Here is a 25,928-nt window from a genome sequence, read left to right as displayed (position 1 = left end):
ATCAACAACAAATACAAATAACAAATATATTGTTGAATTAACCCTTTAACACCGAACGTGTCGGCTGCGACACGTTTACATACATATCATCTTTGAAGCCTCGTCACGCTGGTTGCTCTCATTTGAAAGTGCAGAAGTTAACGTCCACGCCAGTTTTTACTTGAAGTCAATCGACCAAGTAAAACGGGAGATAGTTTCATTTCAGTTTTATTGTTTTATTGCACTTATAAGTAAGCATTAAAACACTCCATTGACCATGTGTTTATGTCCATATTTCCATCATTTCTTGTCCTTTTTCAAAACCGACACAAACACGAAAGACTACATATCCCAGGAGCCGTTGTGAGGTCAAGAAGGATGAACATAATGTGAATATTTTTAATAGATTGCCGAGCGAGCGCCACCTAGGGAGGGGACGCAAGGGAGCGAGCGACGGCCGGTTGGATTGAGCGAGCGACTTTGAAACGTGCATAATGAAGCGAGAATTAAATTTAGCTCAAGCAAATGCATTATTTCATCAACTCAAGGAAAAGGATGAACCGTATTTATCGTTGTTTTCCTCGGATGAGTCGGCGTTTCAGCGATTAGAACTGACAGCAGCGCGCAAATGACGGAAGAGTGGCCTTTGTGACGTTGTGTGTGACGTTGCTCTGTGCGCAGTTCAAAAGGAAACTTTATTGAGTCGCAAAAAAATAATACTTTATTGAGTCGCATGCCTGAAAAAATTGGACTGAACTACTTTTAAATATTTTTAAAAATACTTTTTTCAATGTTATACAGTATTTGATTTTTTTCCTTCACTATCAATCTTTTCAATTTTTATATAGACGTGTGTGTTCGAGAAGCTTCATTGCATGTTCATACTTTTTATAAGGTGATGGGTACAATACCTAACCTCACAAAGAAATATCCTCCAAACCCTTTTTGTGTTAGATGATATATATGTATTTATATATTTTTTTAATTTTTTTTTTCACTATTTTGCACTGCATATAACCTGTTTTGACTATAGTATGTGTAAAGGTCAAAAACGCATATGACCATACATGCTGTTTGTGTTGAATTGTCAAACATTTAAAACTTTCAGTCTTATTTTTTTCTGTTGAATGTTTATCCCAACATGTTGAGTAAATATTATCAAGCTTCAAAACGGTTGGTCGAGCATGTTTGGTTGTCAATGGGACCTCAACATTACAAATTTTGACAAAAGTATTTGGGATTTTTTTTCTTTTTGTGTCCAAAATATTGATTATAATTGGTCAGTGAAGAAAACAACAGTTTGGACATGAAGGTTATAGTGTCCTGAAAAAAGGGACCCAACCTGGCCATTGTGAACAATTTTTTTCTTTGAAATATAAAGGCAACATCAAAGGCATGCAAATTCGGACACAATAGGCTTAGGTGTTAAAGGGTTAATAACTCTCTGAAAACGTAAATAAAACTGGATCTGTATATTGTCCGGTGTTTTAATATGGTAAATGGAGAGTACTTAGTATATGCAGCTGGATCATTCGTCTCTCTTGCACACACTGCAGTCAGAGAGTGTGTAAATACACGTGTACCTTATGTGAAGAAGACAATTTTTTAAAACATTCGAACTATGTTAATATTTTTATTTCAATGAATAACATAAACGGAATAAAAAAATACTACGCACACCAAATGGCTTTGGCTCTGCAATCTCAGTGGTAAGCAGACACACTTTTATTAGCTTTATTTATAGCTTGAAATAACTTAGTGACCTACTGAAAGACATATTTGCATAATGCTGCATCAGGCACAATTTTGTTTTTGAAAATACCATCTCAACACATGAATTTTGGGATGCTGTGGGGAAGCTATGTGGGCTATTATCATTTTATTGTTTAACAACCACTTTGTATTTGTCACCAGTAGGACTTTTCCCATCAATACACTGCACTGCAGAGAAATTAATGCAATGGCCGTCCTTTCTGAGTCACCAGATATTTTATATTGCACACATGCTCGAGCATCTGCTGTCTTGCAACACTGATCGAAATGATAATTCCTCAAAATGAATAGGTCTTTTTGTGTGTACAGTGTTCGACCATATATAAACCCATGACTAATCTGATGCATCTATGAGATTGCGCACATATAGCCTCCTATCTGTTATGTGTCTTCCTGGCCCACTTCCCTCACGGGATTTCTTCGCTGGAGTTTGCTCAGAGGCAACAGCCTGCTCATCGCCAGTGTAAAGACAAGCAGGCGAGGGGGAGAGACAAATAAATAAATAAATTTAAATGAAGCGTCTGGGACGGGCCCAGGGCGCACAAGCTGTTCAAAGACTGGAAGGGAATGAGCTCACTCTGCCAAAGCTGCATTTTCATACAGAAAGTGAGAAGGATTCATGGAAAAAGAACAAATTTTGGGAGGTGCATCTGGGGATTTGCTCCAACATCCTTTATCCTGCCTACAGAGGCATAAAGTGTGGTCATAATGCTTCCCAACTGAGACAGTTAGTTGTCCCTCTCCCTACATGGAAAACACATCCAGGCAATTCATACAATTTAAAATATTTAGGCTTGATTATAATTCATGAATGTGGATAGAAAATTATTATAGTACAAACAATATCCTGAGAGGGACGTGAAATTCAAATAAACCAACTAGGCTCTTTCATTATGCAAGTTTATTCATTTTCCAGAGCTTCTCAATAACTAACAACAAACAAATCATCGACAGCAGAAGTGTCCAACTCATTTCTTTTCGCTCTACTCAATTGCGTGAGTATATCTACTCATATTATTATGTATACAAATTGAACGAAACAGGTTTCTGGAATCAGATGCCAGAAATGAAAATCCTCCGTGCACAGAAATACAGCACAAAGTACTTTACATAATAAAAACAATAGCAATACACATGTAAATCAAATTGAAGAACAACACTTCAATCCCTGACAATTTAATCTCAGATTGCAGTCTACAGAATGAAACTATGTGACATTGATTTTACAGCCATGCAAATATGGCAAAAGATCAAGATAATCAGGACGACACTACCACATTCTTTTAAAAGTTTGATTTAATAAGGACAAATCAATCATTCCATGAGCGAACTGTTTTTTTTTTTTTTTTGGTCTTGTTTGTAGTTACAGCTGTGTGACATCAACGCAGGTTGCCAGGCGGTAAGACTAAAAGAAATATAATGTAGCTCAAATTTCAGCAAAAATAAATAAATAAATAAATAAATAAAAATAAAAATTGGGAATGACTGGTTTTAAAATCCTGGCATCAATTTTGACCGTCACAAGCCTTTTCCAAACTGCTATTACATATACAAATGCCGTAATTTTCAGACTACAAGGCACACCTGACTATAAGTCGCAACCCACCAAATTTGACACGAAAACGGCATTTGTTCATAAATAAGCCGCAGCTATCCTCACTGTATCATTGGATATTTACACCAAAATATATTAACCGTTAACACTTTATTTGACAGCGGCATCAAGAGATGGTCATAAGACCAAATGAACCACCATGAAGCTTTGAACCAATTGGCTGCAAAGCTTCATTGTTTGTAAAAGCTTCATTTGGCCATCACTGCTCCCTTGGGGGAGGCAGTAAACCTCTGCTGCCACCCGCTGTCAACACTGTTATTGTCCGACATGCCTCCTAGCATGCATTGCAGCGCTACAGATGTAAATAACAATCAGAATTCATGTTCTGTGCCAGTTATGTCTTCAGTTACTGTTCCAGTTGTTTCATTAATTGCTAGTTGTGTTGTTTGACAGTGGTGCTATAAGACCATCATACTTATGACATGACACTGCCATGAGCATTAGTGAATGCTAATGACACTTTGTGCCATCCATCACTTTTGAATGAATTTAAATAATCCGAGCTGGACATAAATGGAGTTAGTGACACTACTTGCCAGATGACACTTAAGGCCGAGTTATGTGCCATCAAGGAAGACCCAATTTACAACCCTCCGCCGTAGCCTCTCTTGTTCCTTCAAAATTTTCTGACTTCCTCGCGTCAACGTGTGTGACGTGGTGGAACTGGACTGTGATTGGTCCGCTCAGACTCTTGTTTCCAGTTCAGCACGAAATCACCGCTATTGTCAAACATTATTTTGCTACATGCAAAAATGGACCAAACTGACTACAGTATCAACGAAGAGCAAGTACGACAACTTCTACAATATCTCGTCAAGACATTATGAAGATTGGCAAATGGCAAGCAATTCGTGGGAGGAATAAAAAAATGACAGAACCACCGAGACAAGTATGTGTGTGTGTTCGGAATCGAATGGCCACACGAAGCGGTGACCCAGTCGGCCAAAAACTGCCAGCTTTTTATCACTTTATGTCTTATTTTTGGTCGGTGCACTTCATCATTTCTTGTGTACATATGTTTGCTGTGAGTCTGTGGTTTATTTACGTGTCACACTTCAAGTATATGAAGAAAAAAAGCACAGGTTTGGTGTCAAAAGAGTTGTTTTGATGTTTAATTTTCAACTAGACAGTTCACACACTTGATACATCATCACTGATTTAGTGCCTCAGTGCTTTAATGATAACGTGTTTACCATCAAGGCTTACAACGCAGTTTGGGAAGTTCCATATCCGCCAGGAATCTGCTACGGCTTCCCACTGGCCGGTTGTAGGACATGGCAAAAATCGGGCTGGAGGGCTGTCCACAATTCTTTGCAGACCTCGGACAAAACACTGGACACAGTGCTCAACGCCAGTTTGAAGCTAGCCGCCACAGCTTGCTGGCTTCCACCCGAGGCTAGAATTCGTAATGTGACGGCATCAACAGTCCGACAGATTGCCTCCGAAAGTCTTCTGCGTCGCCTGCACCTCAACATTTGTATGATCAACATTTGTTGTTCAATGTTGATGAGCTGAAGATCCACATTCAAGCGTTTTATCTACGTTAGCATTTTAGCATAGCAGTGTAACCGGAAGAAAACTACAAGTCGTCAAGAGTCCCCCAAAACCCTACAAACACAACACCACTCCCCTCTAGTGACTTTGCGGTGAATTACAGAGCAACACCGCAGAACTATCGATTGGTCATTGATGCTGTAGTCGCTTTGCCGTCATCGCAACGCAGTAGCATAACTCAGGCTTGAATGACATCTGTCAAAAGCATTCATTAATGACTATGACAGTGTCATGTCATAATTATGACGGTCTTACGGCAGTCTTATTACGCCGCTGTCAAAGCGTTACCTATTAACCCAATTACAGTAAATCAACAAATAAGCCACACTGGGCTACAAGCCACAGGTATCAAAATGAGGGGGGAAAAGCAGCGTCTTGTCCGAAAATTACAGTAGATAGCATTATAGTGTTAGTATCAAAAAAGAAACAGGCTGACTCCATGGGCTGTCCGAGATGCTGGGAATGTTTTGCTGACAATTTATTCATGTATCAAGTACCCAGTGTTGTGACACTCACGTCTGCAAAGTGGAGCATGTTTTTGCTTATGACATGAAGCAAAATCACTGTGATCGTTTTTCAGTGAGAGAGGAGAAAGACACCTTGCTGTTTCAAAAGCCTGACATAAAAAGCTTGCGCTCATGAGGGTGTCTCATTATTCCCATTGCCTTGAGGTATCAAGTCTCAAATTGCTCTCATATCTCAGCAATGACAATCTGCTGAATATGAATCAGGTGTTTGGAAATGTTCAGCAATTGGCGCGCAGCCAACACATGACTGACATATTGTATAACTGAATTGTGCATTAACTCATGAGCGTATTGTGTGTCCTAATACCAAGCTTGGAGCGTATCAAAATACATTTAACAAAATTACATGATTAGGTTATGAAAAAGGCACCACCATTCCAATACAGTCAAAGAAATAAAAGTAATTCAGACCTGCTTGACTGGGATTCTCAGTAAAGCTGGTGATGCCAATGATGGCTGACATAGGACGCAAGAACGCCCGAGTTTCAGAAATCATTAAAAATTCATTTTGTGACAGTGAGCATGAATAGGACAACACTTGTTCTCACTTAGCAAATGATTTTTACAACAGCTACAAATGCTCAACAAAACAAGAAGCAAAAGGCGGTTGAATTTGTAATAAACAATAATAAATGTTAAAGAAGCCTCTCTCTGATAATGTATTTTGCATTTTTATAGAGTTCTTTATTTTCCTTTTACACCTTTTACAGTGTATGAAACATTAAGATTGTCTTCATCATATATTGTCTCTCTTGGTTTATACGTCGAAAATAATCCTGGTTCATTTTACACAGAAGGTTTACAAATTAGTGTTAAACTGATGACAGAATTACCAAATGCAAGCAATCACACTTTTTATAATTAGCCAAATCATGTTCCATCATCTAAGAGGTAATTGTTTCAGCATATGAGGTATCATGTTTTATACCATTTCATTTACAACAGAGGTAGGTAGAGTAGCCAAAAGTTTTACTCAAGTAAGAGTAGCATTATTTCAAAATAATATCACTCAAGTAAAAGTAGTCATCCACAAATTGTACTACAGTACAAGTAAAAAAGTATCCAGTGAAAAGAATACTCAAGATATGAGTAACATTGTGAGTAACTGCTTATTTCTGCTCGATTTTTGTTTTTGTTTTTTACACAATGGTATTGTGTTTCTCTTAGCACATACTTATCTATATGAACAGGTGTTATCATGATAGTGTACCATAACCCATTACATAACCACATTAAGCCAAAGAAATACAAAAAAAAAAAAAAAAAAAATTGAATTCCGGCGAGAGAAGAACAACAGAAATGAAGAATTATTCGTCCAAAAAGCATGTGTCCCCTCTAGTGGAGAAAATAGTTCCTAGTTTGAATAGTGAATACTGTAGTTCCTTCATAAGTACGATTATGAAATTAAAAGGATCATATGTAGGGAGAGAAGTTAAAATCCGTGCTTTCGAGTCATGTTGGGTGCAGTGCTCTATGCCAAATACTTCATTTTTTACGATGCTTTAAAGACGCCACGTGATTAAACAGGCTGGCGTGATCATGGAACAGCAAGCTTGCGTCTGATTGGTGTAATGGAGTCATGTGATTATTGTTGCGACGTCTCATTGGTGAAATTAAAAGCGTTATCCTTGGCATCGCTGGCAAATAAAATAATAAATCTCATATTTAGAATGAAGAGGAAAAATCTTGTGTAGCCCAAAATGACGGATTAGGAGTAGCGTTTTTTCTTCACAAATCTACTCAAGTAAAATGTATGGTTTAGTAAAACTACTCTTATGCCCCTTTCCCACTGAAACTAGTGGGTCAACGCGCATTTTTTTCAAGCCGATGCAACCCACTAGCAATTGGCATTTGGCACCTTTCCCATTGACAAAAAAAAAAGCTGTGTCTTTTTTTTTCACCCATCTAACCCCCCACCCCTCCTCAGCCGTGCTTAAGGTTACGTGACGTCACCACGCTAAGATCAATGTCGACAAGTGCGACCGAATTCATTCAGTTCAAGGAAGTAAACAATGCAGAGCATTATGGAAGCCTCCTTTCCGTTTGTGTTCTCTGTTTTCAGGCTTTTTACTGCCCTCAAAATGGTCGAAATGCGGCAAAGGATCAACACTCTGCTTGTGCTGGGGCAACGTAGGCGACGTGAATTCTTCTTCTTCTACTAGCTTTGTTGTTAGCATCGACGTAACTCCGATTGTGGGGCGTGTTAAATGGGAGGCGACTGGCATGTTGTTATGACACATAACGTAAGAGCCTGCGTCACCACGTAGATTAGGGTGTTGACTGTTGACCCGGGGTTTTGCTTTCACACCGCAAGACGATCAGAGCCGAGGTGATTTTAACACGGGTCGCTTGGCGGGTTGATTGACACGGGTCGAGGCGGGTCGCTGCAACTTTCCCACTGCCACCATAAGCCGATTGTTAGTGGGTTGACACAGGTTTTTTGGCCAGTGGGAAAGGGGTATTAGAAGTACATTTTTCTCAGAAAGTTACTCAAGTAAATGTAACAGAGTACATGTAACGCGTTACTACCCACCTCTGATTTACAATGATCACAATGTTGTGGAAGAACAGTGCTCTCTCATCTGTGATACATATTCAGGTGAATCTCAATACATCACGATATTGTAGAAAGGTTTCATTTATTTCAATAACTGAATTCAGATACTGAAAGTCATATTATGTAGATTGTTTAATTTATTTTTGAAAAGACCAATTTTCTTTTTAATCATTGGAATAACTTTAAAAAAAAAATTTACTCCGTGCACATTGAATAAACTATAACTTGTTCCACTTTTTTTAATTGTATTACTTAAATTAATAGGTTTCACAAAATTCTAATTTATTGCAATGCATTCACACATAAAGCAATTAATTCAAATTGCAATTAACAGGCAAATTATCAATGAGTTATGCTCAATTGTCAGGGTTAATGAGACTTATTGTCTCAGTAGGCCCTTGTCCATTTGCCTGAAAGGAGTATGATATGTTTACAAACTGTTGGCATCGTTATCAGAGCTGCTTCTTGTTTTGCAGCACGGACGACAGTAGAAAGGTCAAGTTGGAGGAGAACGTGAAGTGAAGCTCTACATTTAGGGCTCTCAGTGTGCCTGGCAGACTACTTGAGGGTGAATTCAAGGTCATCATATAGTTGGTGTCTGTCTTCATCAGGCTTTTAAGAAAACTCCAGGGTAGAAACGAGACAGCTCTCAAGGATCAATTTTCAGGAGGCTATGAAAATGAGGAAATTCGTTATACGAAAATATTCCCACTACACGTCTCCTTGCTCCCGTATCACTGTGAAAAGGAATAATTGGTTAGCAGGTTTGTGATTGTATGTGTATTAAGTTTAAAAGCAACAGGACTCATTTCAGTGCAAATGGAGATGGCGTCAACTGGGTTTAAATTAGCTTTACCCTTCGGAGATCTCCAATTTTAAAGGGAAATAAGAGCAAAATTGCATTCGGTTTTCTACAGTGGCGTTTACAATTGTATGTGTACGCAGGGATTGAAGGTTGATCTATCCACCCTGATAATAAAATGAAGTCAATGCGCAAATGAAAGCACAAAGAAGAGATTCATTTTTTCATTGAATCCATCAACAGATAGTTATCATTCCCTGCAGTGGCTGAGATTTTTTTTTTCCACAGACAGCAGACAGTCAGCAGTGTCTTTCATTAAAGGAGTTGACAGGATGGAAGGCTGGCTGTGCTCCATGCCAAGGTTGCCACGTGCCACTACTGACAGTGAGCTGCAGGGGGCAGGGCTTTTGGATAGCCCGCTCCAGGGCAGGTGTGACGAGGCTTACAGCCAAAGTCAAGGTTAGGACGATAAAATGCAGGATTCCAGCAAAAATGGAACATTTACACTGGAAAGGGGATGCGTCACTGTAAAAAAGACATTAGATGCACACTGATGGATTCTGATAGCTCATCTGTCTGACATCCTGCGGTGCTTTGAGTTTAAAGCTATAATGATGGGGAAGCTGTCACAGAACACTGACCCTCCCAAATGGCTTGACAGTGAACAATGTGCTCACCCCACTTCCACTGCCCTCTGGGAAACTGAAACTTTAAGTTGTGGGTGGACAGGTTGTAAAAAGAGAAGCGGTTTGTTAAGTTTATGAGGGTACCACATTGAACTTGTAGCCACTTTGAAATTGTTTGGTCACGTGTCAGATTAAGAGTAGCATAGTGGAGAAGATATCCTATAACTCGGGATGAAAGTGTCATGATGCAGAGGATTTACTGATCTGGGGGGGCAAAAACGTTACTCGAATGATAGTTGCTTTTGGGCATTTTTTGGTACTCTCTGCCAGCCCTCCTAGTAAAATGGAATTGGTAGGTCAGGTCTTTTAAATAGGAGCCATTCATATAACTTTGTAAAATTTAATTTAATTTAACATTTGAAAAAGAACAATTATTTAAAAAAGAAAAAAAAGTAGGACTGTCAAACGATTAACATTTTCAATCGAGTTACTTAAAGCTTAAAAATTAATTAATCATAATTAATCACAATTCAAACCATCTATAAAATATGCCATATTTTTCTTTAAATTATTGTTGGAATGGAAAGATAAGACACAAGACGGATATATACATTCAACATATGGTACATAAGTACTGTATTTGTTTATTATAACAATAAATCAACAACATGACATTAACATTATTAACATTCTGTTAAAGCGATCCATGGATAGAAAGATTTGTAGTTCTTAAAAGATAAATGGTAGTAAAAGTTATAGAAATTATATATTAAAACCCCTCTTAATGTTTTCGTTTTAATAAAATGTAAAATTTTCAATCAAAAAATAAACTAGTAGCTCGCCATTGTTGATGTCAATAATTATACAATGCTCATTCATGGTGCTGAAACCCATAAAATTAGTCGCACCCAAGTGCCAGCAGAGGGCGACAAAACACCAAACAACACAAGTAACAAGTGGACATTACACTGTGCTGTCATTTTAATCCGTTTGAGTGGGGCATGTGCGTTAAATGCGTCAAATATTTTAACGTGATTAATTTAAAAAATTAATTACTGCCCGTTAACGCGATAATTTTGACAGCCAAAAAAAAAAAAAAAAAAAGAGAGATTTTTTTCCAGACAAATTGATTATAGGTCTAGCGCCATCAAAGGCAGTGAATGAGTTAATTTAAAAATAATCGTAAAAGTGTATTATTGTTTATTATTATTTTAATAAATTAGTTTAAAAAAAAAATCTAATTCTTATTTCTTTTCAATTGCTGTCAATGGCAGACAATGAGTTAATATAAAAAATTGAATGTATTTTTTGTTTTTAGTTTATTCCTCCAAAATAATATTTATACTTTATATTTATAAAAATGGGTGCCCTGCGATTGGCTGGCAACCAATTCAGGCTGTACCCTGCCTACTGCCCGTAGTTAGCTGGGATAGGCTCCAGCACCTCCGCGACCCTCTTGCGGAAAAGCGGCATGGAAAATGAATGAATGGATAAAAAAATAAAAAATAAAAAAAATAGATTTTGTTTATATTAAATTTTGTTGATGTAGAATTTTATTCATTAATACTATTATATATTATATATTTTTTTTTAAACCCAAAATAGTCACTTGCCCCAATAAAGGGGAAACAAGGAATCACTTGTCATTCTCATGTTGCTTTATACTTTTGTTGCAGTGTATGCAAAAGGCAAACTTCAATCAAAACGCAGATGCCATATGTCCACCAATTGTAGCAGCCCTATATTTTCTGTTCCTGAACAAGTGTTGTCCAGCATATTTTGCAAATACATATGTTATGCAACAGTGTCAGGACCACATGAAGTGTCACTGTCAAACTAATCAACAAAATAATCAACAGTGGGAGGAAAATGTAGGATAAAAGCAGCATGATTGGTGGCACAGTGATGGAAAGGCGTAGAACAACACTATTTTCAGACAGGCTGCGTGGGTTGAAACACGCTTTTATGCTGCAAAGGTGTGATATTTTCAAAGCAGAGCGGCATTCTCAGTATATCTCAGTGTCTAGCTGTAAATTGCTTTAAATATGTCATTTTCTCCACTTCTAGTTCTCCTTTTTGTCCCGCAGAGTCTCCTACACAATGACTTCAAAGTGAGCAGAACAATCAAGGTTGTTCGGCTTGGTTCTCTCTCATTATCAGTGCCACCTCAATTAAATTTTTGCTACTTCTCTTTTGTTCTTCCATAGGCCATATTCCGCTATAATAGAAGACGTTTTGTCTAACCACTTATTTTTCATGTCATGGACAGTTGACTATATTGATGTTCTCCCATAGGTCGTGGCATTGGGGAAGAACAGTCGAGGCTACCACTACATTCTGTCCAATCTTGTAAGTATTAATCGAGACGCTCGAGGGTGTGAAATCTGTCTTTTGCTATATGCAGGTTCCTTCATAGCACACACCCAATACACATTAAACTTTTGCATTTAATGGTTCGTATTTTATCCACTCGCCTATCAGTACCAATATAGCCGTAAGACAATATAGTGAAAGTCCTAATAAATGTGAATGACCTATATAACCCAATAGGCAATCGAAAAATGTAGTAAAAACTTTCCATTGCTTGTGGAGGACAGCTTTTAACATCCAGCTCATTGAGTCAGGTTAGAGAAATGTTCACTTGCAAAAGTTTGATTGATCCCACGCTACATTCTTCCATATTGAGCTTGACATGAAGTACTCACATTCAATGCCGAACTTACAAAACCAGTCCATATCTTGGCTGCAGGATGGCTGATTAGATTTTGTTACTTATTTTAACAATACATTAGGCTGGATTTCAATGGCATACCGCACGCAACATGTCACTTTTCCTCGTTAATACTCATGACGTTAGCAACTGTTGCTAGGTGGGTAAAGCTCGCGTTTGTCCCTAATGATAAATGCATGTAAACAGTGTACGAACAAGATGTTTACTAAGCTAAACCTACCAATTATGTCCGAAAATGATCTCCCTCGTGCCAAATTCAGTGATAAAGATGCGGAAGAGCATACAAATGTTCAGTTAAAGACATGGCTTGAGCATCGAGGGCTGAAAAAGACGGGAAAAAAGAGCCGACCTGATCCAGAGGTAGCTTTTTTATCGACACCTTTTTCTTGTGTGCATTGCCTTACACCACTGACAATGACATTCTCCTGTTTCAACAATGTTTCCTTTACCACTATATGCCCTGTCTTTCTTCTATATTATATCCCCTGGTTGTCTTACGTCTCTGACCGTATGTAGCGATCGCAAATGCTACTCAGTGACAGCCAACAAACTCTTTAATTTTTTCAATAATAGCATCTTAACTCGATTTATTTACACTTCCCCCTTACTAAAGTATTTTTTTACAACAGAAAAGGTAACAACAGTGGCAGATACCATTTTATTTTTTTTCCAGGTTTTTTCAAATTAGTATTATTAAATTTCAAATTTTTTCAATAATAACACATCTTAATTTGATAATTTATTTACACATTCCCCTTACTAAAGTGTTTTTTTTTACAACAGAAAGGGTAACAACAGTGGCAGATACCATTTGAATTTATTTCAGGTTATTCATTGTCATACAGAAGCAGCACGGCAAAACGCCACGCTAAAAAAATAAGTAAAAATATCAAAATGCCTTACCTCTTCAGGGCAAGCAATGGATCAGCATTCTCATCTGTAGGACCATGGCCCCTGACAAAATGTTTACTGCATATGAAATTGAATGGCTTCACCTTGCTGGCGTTAAACTGGTCTTTTGGACGTTCGCACAAGTTGATCCATTGTTCACATTTTTACTCCAAATTTTTGGTTTGGGAAACGTATGAAGAAAACATCCTTCATATGTCGTAATGTCTAGACTCGTTTCTACAAGTTCCATAGCAGCAGTGTTTACTCGGCATGTTCTACTTTGAAAGATTACCGGCAGAAAACAAGCAGTACTAACATGGGTTGTATGCGAGGGCGCTTCTATGTTGATCCAATTACGGTCTAAGATGGTGACGTCAAGGTCTAAAAATAGCATTCATGCTGTACGCTATTGCAACCTTGTTACTAATGTAACTGCAGAATGAACAGACTTACAGTATATTTGTTGATTAAAGCATTATATGTATTTGACATATTACAGTGTCAGTGAAAATCTATCGCGTAATAATTTGAGAGCAAACAGCCATCCATCAATCTTTTACCGCTTTTTATCCGAGGTCAGGTCGCGTAGGCAGCCGCTTCAGAAGGAAAGCCCAGGCTTCCCTCTTCCCAACAACTTCATCCAGCTCCTCCAGGTGGATGCCAAAGCTTTCCCAAGCCACCCGGCTCCCCAACATATCCCGGGTCGACCCCGGTACCGCCTTCCAGTTGCACGTTCATGGAATGCCTCACATTGGAGGCTTCCAGGATGCATCCTAAGTAATCAGATACCAGAGCCACCTCACCTGGCTGTTCTTGATGCGGAGGAGCAGAGGCTCTACTATGAGCCGCTCCTGGATGACTGAGCTTCTCACTTTTACGTCTATGGAAGTGGAGGAAATTCATTTCGGCTGCTTTGCGGGCAGACAGCAAGGATATATAGGCCATATTTTGTTTGATTTCATTCACCCCGTCTGTGTGTTTGGGGGGGGGGGGGGGGGGGCATGCTGCAGGGCCAACACCAATTGTCACAGTGCGCTGTATCGACCCAGAAGCAAGAGTTTAAAGGTATTTTATCATGGGTGACATGGCATGACACCTTCCCTTGACTGGCTCCGAGTTCAAGTCAGCGTAGATCAATCAGAAGCTCTAAAACAGCATTGTAGAATAGATGATGTGTCACACTCATTTTTGTTACTAAAAACTGTGTACACAATCAGTAAAGTTTCTTGGCCGCATCTCATTTTTCCTACACTATACTGGCATCGATGTGCATGCCATTTCAGGATGCAAAATTGGCTAACACAATTAGTCAGCTATATGCAAGCAAACTTTTGCTTTATCAATAAGCACGAGCGATTAGTGAATAGATTTTGACATCGGTTTTCTGTTATTTCCGGGATCATTGATGCAAACACGTGTCAACTCAACATGTGTTGAAGTAAAAAAAAACAACAAAAAAAACACCTGCAGAATATTAAAGGGCAACTGAAGAGCTTTCCGGATTTTGGTGTAATTTTACGATTATTTTAATTTTATTATTTTTATTTACGAGTATTTTTAACTTTGGACGAGTTCGTCAAAACAACCATGACATTATCAACACGTAATTGCAAGGATAATTTGCTTTTTTTTTTTTTTTTTTTTTTTTTTTTTTTTTTTTTTTTTTAAGTTTTTTTTTGCACTCCGTTAAATGTCCCTTCCCAAACCTGGAAGTGTGACGTAAATTTCCCGACGCAACAGAAGACTAGTATCCACAGCTTAATTTCACAAAACGAGCTGCAAAAGCAAAATGAACAGGAGAGTCAGGATGAGACGAGACGAGAGTAGAAAAAAAACAGTGTTCTGCCTAAATGTGCTACACTGGCAAAACGTTCTACAAGAGGCGAATTTGATACCCAAAGTACTACTGTGTGCTTTCAGCTTGTTTTGTTTAGATGCATACAGACTAGGCCTGAACGATATTGGAAAAAACTATTGCTGCGATTTTTTTTGGGTTTGCGATATATTGCGATATTATATTGCGATATTAAAAAAAATGTATATATATTTTTTTCAAGAAATTTTCACAAGATGACTTAAATAGCTGTTTGGAAAGACTTTAGATGACTCACCATCACCACAGTGTACAGTAATCCCTTGTTTTTCGCAGTTAATGGGGACCAGAACCCGCCGCGATAAGTGAAAAATCGCAAAGTAGCGCACCTCCCCCCCCCCTTTTTTTTTTTTTTTTTGTATGTGCTTTTTGAGCCCAATGTATTTATTCAGATTTAGCATTGGAAAGAGATACATATAAGACATGTTTTTTCTCACTTTTCCCCCCAAAGTGATTTTAAAAATGTATATAAATAAATGGTTTTTAAGCACTTCAAATGTCATAATTATGATCAGTTTTAAACATAACTGTCCAACCAAATCATTTTTGAACAAGAATAAAGTAGTGTAGCAGATAAATGCTTGGCTTTATTAAATGCTTCTGTTTATCTACTTTAGCTGTGACCATTGAAGTGACGTAGAAATTTCAAACTCCTCATGATCACTTCTGGCATTTAAATGTCTCCAACGTCCCCACAGTACACACATTCATTCCAGCGCGGCTTCCTTGCAACTGTTTAACAAGTTAAACGATGATTGACAGATGCCCGTGTGAAGTCTGCTTCTTTGGCCAAATCAAAGCCATCGTTGTGCCGCAGTGACTGAGAGGATCAAAAGGGTGGGAGAGGGAGGGTAGGAGGCTGTGCGCAGACCAGAAAGTGAGGCGTATGTGGATCAAAAAAAAAGAAAAAGTATCGCACGTGCTTGCGATGGGACTAATGCGCACACGCACATCGCAATGGCGATGTTTAAACGATATATCGTTCAGGCTTAATACAGACAGAACATACTAAGGATACCTTAAGAAAATACTTAAACGTAGCAATATCAAACAAGGGTGGTTTAAATATGCTACGTGACTAATGTGATCAACAGATCAACAATGTGCTTTAAAGGTTCCACAAGAAAACACAATGCTTAAAAGTATGAGAGGGAAACACATGCAAAAAGTATTTTGAGGCGATGAAAAGGTAATAAAAGACTCAATAAAAACACAAATAGTAAGTACTCGCCGCTCTTAACATACAGTGGGGCAAATAAGTATTTAGTCAACCATTAATTGTGCAAGTTCTCCCACTTGAAAATATTAGAGAGCCCTGTAATTGTCAACATGGGTAAACCTCAACCATGAGAGACAGAATGTGGAAAAAAACCCAGAAAATTACATTGTTTGTTTTTTAAAGAATGTATTTGCAAATCATGGTGGAAAATAAGTATTTGGTCTATACCAAAAGTTCATCTCAATACTTTGTTATGTACTCTTTGTTGGCAATAACGGAGGCCAAACATTTTCTGTAACTCTTCACAAGCTTTTCACACACTGTTGCTGGTATTTTGGCCCATTCCTCCATGAAGATCTCCTCTAGAGCAGTGATGTTTTGGGGCTGTCGTTGGGCAACATGGACTTTCAACTCCCTCCTCACCTCGTGGCGTCAAAATGATAACAAGAACAGGGAGCAAAAATCCCAGAACCACACGGGGGGACCTAGAGAATGACCTACAGAGAGCTGGGACCACAGTAACGAAGGCTACTATCAGTAACACAATGCGCTGCCAGGGACTCAAATTCTGCACTGCCAGACGTGTCCCACTGCTGAAGAAAGTACACGTCCAGGCCCGTCTGCGGTTTGCTAGAGAGCATTTGGATGATCCAGAAGAGGACTGGGATGTGTTAGGGTCAGATGAAACCAAAATAGAACTTTTTGGTGGAAACACAGGTTCTCTTGTTTGGAGGGAAAAGAATACTGATTTGCACCATACCCACTGTGAAGCATGGGGGTGGAAACATCATGCTTTGGGGCTGTTTTCCGGCGAAGGGATCAGGACGACTGATAAAGGACTAAAGGAAAGAATGAATGGGGCCATGTATCGAGAGATTTTGAGCGAAAATCTCCTTCCATCAGCAAGGGCATTGAAGATGAGACATGGCTGGCTCTTTCAGCATGACAATGATCCCAAACAAACAGCCAGGGCAACAAAGCAGTGGCTTCGTAAGAAGCATTTCAAGGTCCTGGAGTGGCCTAGCCAGTCTCCAGGTCTCCACCCCATCAAAAATCTGCGGAGGGAGTTGAAAGTCTGTGTTGCCCAACGACAGCCCCAAAACATCACTGCTCTAGAGGAGATCTGCATGGAGAAATGGGCCAAAATACCAGCAACAGTGTGTGAAAAGCTTGTGAAGAGTTACAGAAAACGTTTGGCCTCCGTTATTGCCAACAAAGGGTACATAAAAAAGTATTGAGATGAACTTTTGGTATTGACCAAATACTTATTTTCCACCATGATTTGCAAATAAATTATTTAAAAAATGAAACAATGTGACTTTCTGCTTTTTTTCCCCCATTCTGTCTCTCATGGTTGAGGTTTAACCATGTTGACAATTAGATGCCTCTCTAATATTTTTTAAGTGGGAGAACTTGCACAATTAGTGGTTGACTAAATACTTATTTGCCCCACTGTATGTGCGCATGTGTTGGACGTCTCGCCTCGGAGAAGGAATTGGAGTAACCCGATAGTGTTCATTTAGTGACAGTGGCAGTTTAGTGACAATTTACGTCATCACCCCTAGCCTCCATTGCGCGCATAAAACATGGCGCCCTCCATAGGTCAAAACATGTACTAAATACAGTGGTACCTCGACATACGATCGCTTTGACACATGATCTTTTCGACATCTGACGTATAATTTGACTCGCCATTTGTTTCTACGTACATACGACGACATGCTCTAAATACGATGATCTATGACAGCACCGCAGTCTCTTTGTTTGCCCACAAGACAGACGCAGGGCATATTTTCTTGTGAGAGAAATCAACATTGGTTCCAACCATGTTAGTGCAGGTGGGGAAACAAAAGGAAAAAAGTGATGCTTACCATCGACATGAAGATGGATATGATAGAATAATATGAGCGTGGAGTGGGCATCCGTGATATGGTTCGCCAGTCTTTATAAGTTTTGGTGGTAATTATTATGGTGGTAAAAACGCCAAAGAAATCGCCAGCTTGTGCAACACTACAAGTTTTTGTCCCCCGCTGCAAATAAACAAAACGAAATTAAAAAAGGCTTCGTCAAGTCAGCCACGCGGTTCGTTCAGCTACATCAAAAAGCGTCCGCCACATTAGAACCCGGTTTGTTTATTATTATTATTACTATTATTATGTAATTATTATTCCAATTTGTATTAATAATTTATTTTTTTTGTTCTTTATAATTGATATTTGCAATATTAACATCAGTATTTATTAAGAATTTATTGTAGGTTTTAGGGCTGTGGAATGAATTAATTCAATTATAATGTATTCTTACGGGAAAATCCTGCTCGACATACAACCATTTCGACTTACAAACAAGGTTCTGGAACGAATTAACTTCGTATGTAGAGGTACCACTGTATTATAGATTTCTAAATCAATGGCAGTTAGGGTTGTTCCGATCATGTTTTTTTGCTTCCGATCCGATCCCGATCGTTTTAGTTTGAGTATCTGCCGATCCCGATATTTCCCAATCCGATTGCTTTTTTTTGCTCTCGATTCAATTCCAATCATTCCCGATAATTTTTCCCGATCATATACATTTTGGCAATGCATTAAAAAAAAAAAAAAGAATAAAACTCGGACGAATATATACATTCAACATACAGTACATAAGTACTGTATTTGTTTATTATGACAATAAATCCTCAAGATGGCATTTACATTATTAAATTTTTTTCTGTGAGAGGGATCCACGGATAGAAAGACTTGTAATTCTTAAAGGATAAATGTGACTTTGTATATTGTGACTAAATATTGCCATCTAGTGTATTTGTTGAGCTTTCAGTAAATGATACTGTAGCCATTTAACTGTTCTGCCCAAATGCATGATGGGAAGTGCAACCATGACTGTGCGTAGTGGTACCAATTGATATATCTTCTCTGCGTTGGGAAATAACATAAAGTGTTAAGAAAAAGATCAATTGCTACCTTGCTTCCCCACATTGCTTCCCATGATATTTCTAATCATTGGGAGAGGGATTGTAAGGCTTTAGCCAATTAAAAAAAGGCTCCAAAGGCTGCCAAAATTCACTCTACTCATCTGACGCTGCCTTTTATCTCTCTATATAGGTAATTACAGATTGAGCGCGATTACAGATTGAGCGCGATAATGCGTGAGTGGGTCGGGCAGTGCATGCATTAATTGCGTTAAATATTTTAACGTGATACATTTTTATAAAAATTAACTACCGCCGTTATCGGGATAAACTTGATAACCCTACCTTAAGCCTAAACTAAAGACTCTGGATGAGTGCAAAATATTATGTCTGTAAAGTTAAATACAATTAGAAAACGATTTAATTAAAATATATATATTAAAAAACGGCATGGCCGATATTTTTTTGCCGATTCCGATACTTTGAAAATGACGTGATCGGACCCGATCGATCGGCATCCCGATCGATCGTGTCCGATCACATCTCTAATGGCAATATTTTATGTGTTTCTAATTACCTATTTTATTCAAAGAGAACAATTGTGGCTCATTAGAGCCTGTAAGTCTTTAAGTCCAAGGTTCCCTTTAAATATAGTTAAAATTCAATATCATTGTTAACCTATGTATTTTCACTTCCTAATGTTGACATTTTAGTAACTTAAAATACATTTAAGTAAAGAAGAAAACAGTTCTAGTGCCTTTATTGATATTGGGCTCTTAGACATGCAATATTCCAGACCTTGTGGCTTTAATTTTGAATGAAGAACACTATTTTTTTAAATCATTAAACATCTGACAAAATCTTAAATGTCTGCCGGAATAGTGTTTATCTGGCTTCAAGTTGTGCCTTAAAGTTTAAAAAGAAGCATTTGCATTTTGCTCTAATAGCAAACACATGTTGCACTCACCTTGCCTACAGCATGAGCTTTTTAATAAAATGCACCTTGCACACTGCCAAAATACCGCTAATATTTTTGTAGTATTTCGCCTCAGGCCTTATTAAAAAAAAAAAAAAAAAAACTCAAACACAAGTTCTACAAGTCTTTGCCAACCCTTTCCCCCCCTCTGTCTTATCGCAGGGATTTTCTAATGTGAGTTTGGACAAAGTCTTCGCCGGAGGAGCCAACATTTCAGGGTTTCAGATAGTCAACCCTGAGAACCCCATTGTGCAGCAGTTTATGCAGCGCTGGGAGCGGCTAGATGAAAGAGAATTCCCAGAAGCCCGGAATGCTCCTCTGAAGGTACTTTGATTGGAAGGCCTTTCACTGTGCATGCAAAGTAAGATGATCGCTCCCTCTGAAGTTAGGTCGACCGCCCCCACCAACACCACTCATCCTCTGTTTGCCTTTGTCATTATGTTGTCCTCCTGCTCTTTACTTCCTCCACTCTGCACCCACCCCAACAATCAATATATCGATAAGCGGCGTGAGACAAGGTTATATCTTGGCTTCAATTTACATCTAATTAAACAATGAGCAAGAAAGAAATGGATTTTGAATGGCATTTAATTAGATTTTGTCATGCTGCAGTGGTCCAAAAAAAGAAAAGGAAAAAAACAACTTGCCCAAGCCGTCGCTGGTGAAAAGGTCAGGCTAAGTTAAAGGGGACGTGCATGGGGAATAAGATCCCTTATTGATGCGCTAGCCTCATGCAAATCATGCAGTAAAAGTTTTGAAAGTGATTCTGACCAGAGAAACTAGAAGATCTAATCAAATCTGTCTAATTAGATTGCTGATATAAATGGATTTATGTAGTCCTTTTGGCCTTTAAGAGTATTCAGTCAGGGCAACTGATTAATCCGTCTTGCTAGGCGATTCTTCAGTAGGATGAAGGTGTGGTGGGATTTAAACCAGCAACCTTTCAATTATATTAGCTGCCGCACAATATAAACCTTTTAGAAGAAATGTCAAAGGCATTATGTGAATGACATAACGTGGTCGAATCAACCCACGCATCTCATGTTTTATTATAAATGAAATGGAAATTAATTCATTAATTTAATTTATTATTTAAATATTTGTTTACATATTTATGTATTTATTCAAATATTTATCATTTAATTCATTTATTTATTATTTGACTCTAACAACGCTAGCCCATAGACTTCATAAAGTATTGACGGGACATAGGTCCAATTAATAGGGGGCCTGCATTGTTGGCAAGGCCGTCAAAGCTGACCGAGTGGAATAACAAACAAAGAGCTTTTTGAAAATACTTGTGAATAAATGCTTAAATCCCTGAATTCTCTATAGATATGGACGTAAAACAGTTTTGATTCTTGGTTAACAGCAGAAAAAAACGTGCAGTTAGCATTTATTACATGTAAATATGTCGAAGTACAATGCTAGTCTGTTAGTGAATGTAGCTAGCGGCCGCCTGAAGTGAACAGAGCTTTTCCGGTGAAAATTCTTGTGAATAAATGCTCAAATCCCCCAATTCTTTATAGATATGGACGTAAAACAGTCTCGATTCTTAGTTAAAAGCAAAAAAAACGTGCAGTTAGCATTTATTTTATGTAAATATGTCAAAGTACAATGCTAGTCTGTTAGTGAATGTAGCTAGCGGCTGTCTGATGTAAACAGAGCTTTTCTGGTGAAAATTATTGTGAATAAATGCTCAAATCCCTCAAATTCTTCATAGATATGGACGTAAAACAATCTCGATTATTGGTTAAAAGCACAACAACAAAAAAACCCTGCAGTTAGCATTTTTTAACGTAAATATGTCGAAGTACAATGCTAGTCTTTGAGTAAATGTAGCTAGCAGCCGCCTGATGTAAACGGATCTATTACGGTGAAAATTCTTGTGATAAAATGCTTAAATCCCTGAAATCTTTATAGATATGGACGTAAACAGTCACGATTCTTGATTAAAAGCAAGAAAAAACGTGCAGTTAGCATTTTTTTTTTTTTTTTTTTTACGTAAATATGTCAAAGTCAATGCTAGTCTGTTAGTGAATGTAGCTAGCGGCCGCCTGATGTAAACAGAGCTTTTCCGGTGAAAATTCTTGTGAATAAATGCTTAAATCCCCCGAAGTCTTTCCAGATATGGACGTAAAACAGTCTTGATTCTTGGTTAAAAGCAAGAAAACCGTGCAGTTAGCATTTATTTTACGTAAATATGTCGCATTACAATGCTAGTCTGTTAGTGTATGTAGCTAGCGGCCGCCTGATGTAAACAGAGCTTTTCCGGTGAAAATTGTTGTGAATAAATGCTTATATCCCCCGAATTCTTCATAGATATGGACGTAAAACAGTCTCAATTCTTGGTTAAAAGGCAAACAAAACATGCAGTTAGCATTTATTTTACGTAAATATGTCGAAGTACAATGCTAGTCTGTTAGTTAATGTAGCTAGCGGCCGCCTGATGTAAACAGAGCTTTTCCGGTGAAAATTCTTGTGAATAAATGCTTAAATCCCTGAATTCTTAATAGATATTGATGTAAAACAGTCTCGATTCTTGGTTAAAAGCAAACTGTGCAGTTCACATTTATTTTACGTAAATATTGCGAACTATGATGCCAATGCAGTAGCAGCTAATTTCTCCCATTGATTTTTTTCACGTTTAAAAATGCATGCATGGTACGAAAAATATAATAATTACCTTGAATCCTCGAAGGAATCACTCCTGAGACAATCCTTGCTGTTTGTATGCGGTACAGATTTTGTACTTTTTCAACAGAAATAGTTAGTTTGCTATGTGTGTGTTTGGTAATAGCTTCACTTGATGTGGGTGGCCCCCTACTTGAATGGGAGGCACAGTGCATGACCCATCTGACCCGTCAATACATTATGAAGTCTATGGCTAGCCCTACACAGTTCCGAACCAACCATTGAGACTGATGGGCCAAATGAGTTTTATGTTTCATTCTACGTAAGGGGAACTGGAGTGCCAAAACGAAATGAATAAAAAGTTATACAAATAAATAGCAATTGAAATAAAGACAAAAACTCGTCAGCATGGGCGGAGTTTCACTTTTGTGGCGGGGGGGACAAAAATGTTGATGACCCCGAAACACAGTGTCGGCAATAAAATTAACTTACAAGATATATGCTCGGATAGTAGCTTAACCCATGCTCGTACATACAGTCTTACCTAGTGGAGAAGCATACGCCACATCCTTTTGGACTATATATTCCAGCCAGGAAAATGTATAATAATACGTTGAAAATAAGCGTTTTGTTTGTTTCCTATCATTTTTTAGGGTTCACGTTAAGTGGAAGAAACAAACTCCGCTCACCATTTTAGTGGTGCTCTCCAGCTTTTCATGGTCCACATCTTCAGTCTTTGGTTTCTCGCTCAGTAGTTGTTAGCTTAAGTTTGAAAAAAAATTACATATATCTATCTATCTTTCCTCTTCTGTCCTCAGGTGTTTGTTTGTTTTTTTTTTTTGGCCAAAGCAAAGCAAATGACAGTCTCTAAGGCGCTAGTCACATGTTCTGTTTGAAAAATAATTTTGACCCATTATAAAACTATATATTTTTGTTCATTGCATTCATTTTTGTTGTTTGTTTTATTGCTTTACAACTTTTATAGACAACAGTTTACCGGCAAAGTCTTAATTTTAAATTCATATATTGAAAAGTCAATTATATGCAATGACATTTTCTCCGCGTATGCTCGTCAGCCTCCATATATTTCTAGCTATCCTTTTCTTTGATTTCAGTACACTTCAGCACTCACCCATGATGCCATCCTGGTGATAGCAGAGGCCTTCCGGTACCTGCGGCGCCAACGGGTGGACGTCTCACGCCGTGGCAGCGCCGGCGACTGTCTTGCCAATCCTGCTGTACCTTGGAGCCAAGGCATCGATATTGAGAGAGCTCTCAAAACGGTACGGGCTGGGGGACAAGAGGAAGAGACGGATGTCGGGTTAGAGGCGCAAACGAATGAGTGGAAGGAAAGGCTGGAAGAAGTGAAGCAGCGATAGTGAACGAGTGCATGATAAAGATAGAAAGTGACGGAGAGAAGGAAAGCGAGCGTGGAGCCGTTCTGCTGCCGCTGCCTCCAGATATCGTTGCGCAGAGCTCACTCAAATTCAGACCCTCATTACCATAAAACTACATCTTTTATTAAAATGAATCCAGTTCATCATTTGATTAACAGACAGTGCACACTCCAGTAGCTTCAAGGACATGAGCTATGTTACACCAGCTACATATGCATAGTGATCGCTATGTGTGTGTGTGTCACATGACAGGTCCAAGTGCAGGGGATGACGGGCAACATCCAGTTTGACAATTATGGCCGTCGAACCAACTACACCATAGATGTGTATGAGATGAAAATAGGAGGGCCAAGGAAGGTAAGAACATAGCCCATTATATTTCCAAATAACCTAATGAGAAAACGTTTAACAATGGTGGATTCTTGATTGTAGAATCTGGGGTAGATTAAAAAAAGATGAGTGTATCTTTAAGTATTTTTTAGAAAAAGTCTTGAAAAAAAACACTCCCGACACTTATACACTCAATAAATACTTTATCAGCTTATTGGATCTTATGGGTTTACATCAGTGCTTCTCAATTATTTTCTGTTAGCCCCCCCCCAAGGAAGACGTAAATGTACGCACCCCCCAAACTCTGCCGCCACTGTAAATAGTATCATTTGTCTATAAAATTATAATATTATAATAAGTATGCCTCTACCTCACATTGTGTCCTTTTTTCTATTAGAGAAAATAACAGAGATCAACTTTATTAACATTGTTTTGTTTATAACAGAAAAGACTTAATGCGCATCAATTTGCCTGAATTAAAAAAAAAAAAAAAAAAGTCATATCCAAACTGTAAAAATACACTCAGGTACATTTTTGACCATTTGATACTGAAAAATAAAATCAGTAAATATTAACAAATTCAAATTGATTAGAAACATTAACTCATGAGGACAATATGCAAAAAAAATTTGACTGAAAAACAATACTGAATAGAAGAAAAAAAAGTCTGGACAGACGGACAGTTTTTATTTTCGCTGCTCACAGTATCACCTCCATTTTCCAATGGTGTGGGGTTATTTTGCACTGAGCATGCCAGTGCTTACTGGTTTACTTATATAACACTGACAAAGCGGGAGGATTGTTGGCAATATTCGGCACGTTTTTTCTGAAAAACAACCAAGCGGCTTTTCAATGAGATTGGGGTCTAATGTTTTTAAGTGGCATCTTAATTGATTTGGCTTCAGGCTGTCCGCTATAATCATTTTTAGACACAGTCAACAGTGGTCTTTCCTCATCTACCACTGTATTTAAATGTCAAAGGCAAACGGCCCGAAAAAAGCGCTTTCTCGGCGGCCGAGGGAGAACCGGAGGTGAGGGCGGTCGTCGTGACGATCCCAAGCCGAAAATGGCACTTCTCGGGCGGACACGTGAGAACCAGAGAAGACAGTGGGTCGCTGCGTGAGTCCAGCCGGAAAACGGCTTTCGAAAACGGCGCACATCTCTCTTCTGTGTGCTCTTGCTTACTTAGAAAATACTGCGCGCACTTTGTAAATGAGAGCGCCACTGCCACCCACTGAGTGGAGGTTCAAGTACACTTTATTCTAGTACGGCAAAAAAAAAAAAAAAAAAAGCATGTTCCACGAGGTCACATGCGCCACCCCTGGCATTGCTCTGTGCCCCCCTGGGGGGCCGCGCCCCACTATTTGAGAAGTACCGGTTTACATGAATACTGACATTGCTAGCACAAATGCTAACTTGGCTAAAATGGGAAAAAACTCTTTTGTGAAGGGGGCCCTTTTCCAACGAGCTCGTACTCATGCTCATTCCGGGCTTGTGCTTAGGTTAGCACCAGTTATTTCTGTTTCCACAAACCAA

At 38.5% G+C, this 25,928-nt stretch overlaps 1 protein-coding gene across 5 annotated transcripts in view; it reads left to right on the top strand.

Annotated features, from left to right (window-relative positions):
- The window catches only part of gria3b (glutamate receptor, ionotropic, AMPA 3b), a 226,308-nt gene that overhangs the window by 141,064 nt on the left and 59,316 nt on the right, over positions 1 to 25,928 (top strand). For all 5 annotated transcript variants that reach the window (XR_009064807.1, XM_057850056.1, XM_057850055.1 and 2 more), the window contains exons 5-8: positions 11,729 to 11,782; positions 20,194 to 20,355; positions 23,781 to 23,948; positions 24,315 to 24,419. Coding sequence is in view for 4 of the 5 variants with exons in the window: in XM_057850056.1 (XP_057706039.1) it covers positions 11,729 to 11,782; positions 20,194 to 20,355; positions 23,781 to 23,948; positions 24,315 to 24,419 (489 nt within the window). In the remaining variant the exon portion in view is untranslated. The remainder of the gene's footprint in view (positions 1 to 11,728; positions 11,783 to 20,193; positions 20,356 to 23,780; positions 23,949 to 24,314; positions 24,420 to 25,928) is intronic.

This window comes from Corythoichthys intestinalis, chromosome 11, assembly GCF_030265065.1.
Source record: "Corythoichthys intestinalis isolate RoL2023-P3 chromosome 11, ASM3026506v1, whole genome shotgun sequence".
Lineage (NCBI taxonomy): Eukaryota > Metazoa > Chordata > Actinopteri > Syngnathiformes > Syngnathidae > Corythoichthys > Corythoichthys intestinalis.
This window is presented reverse-complemented; position numbering and strand designations above follow the sequence as displayed.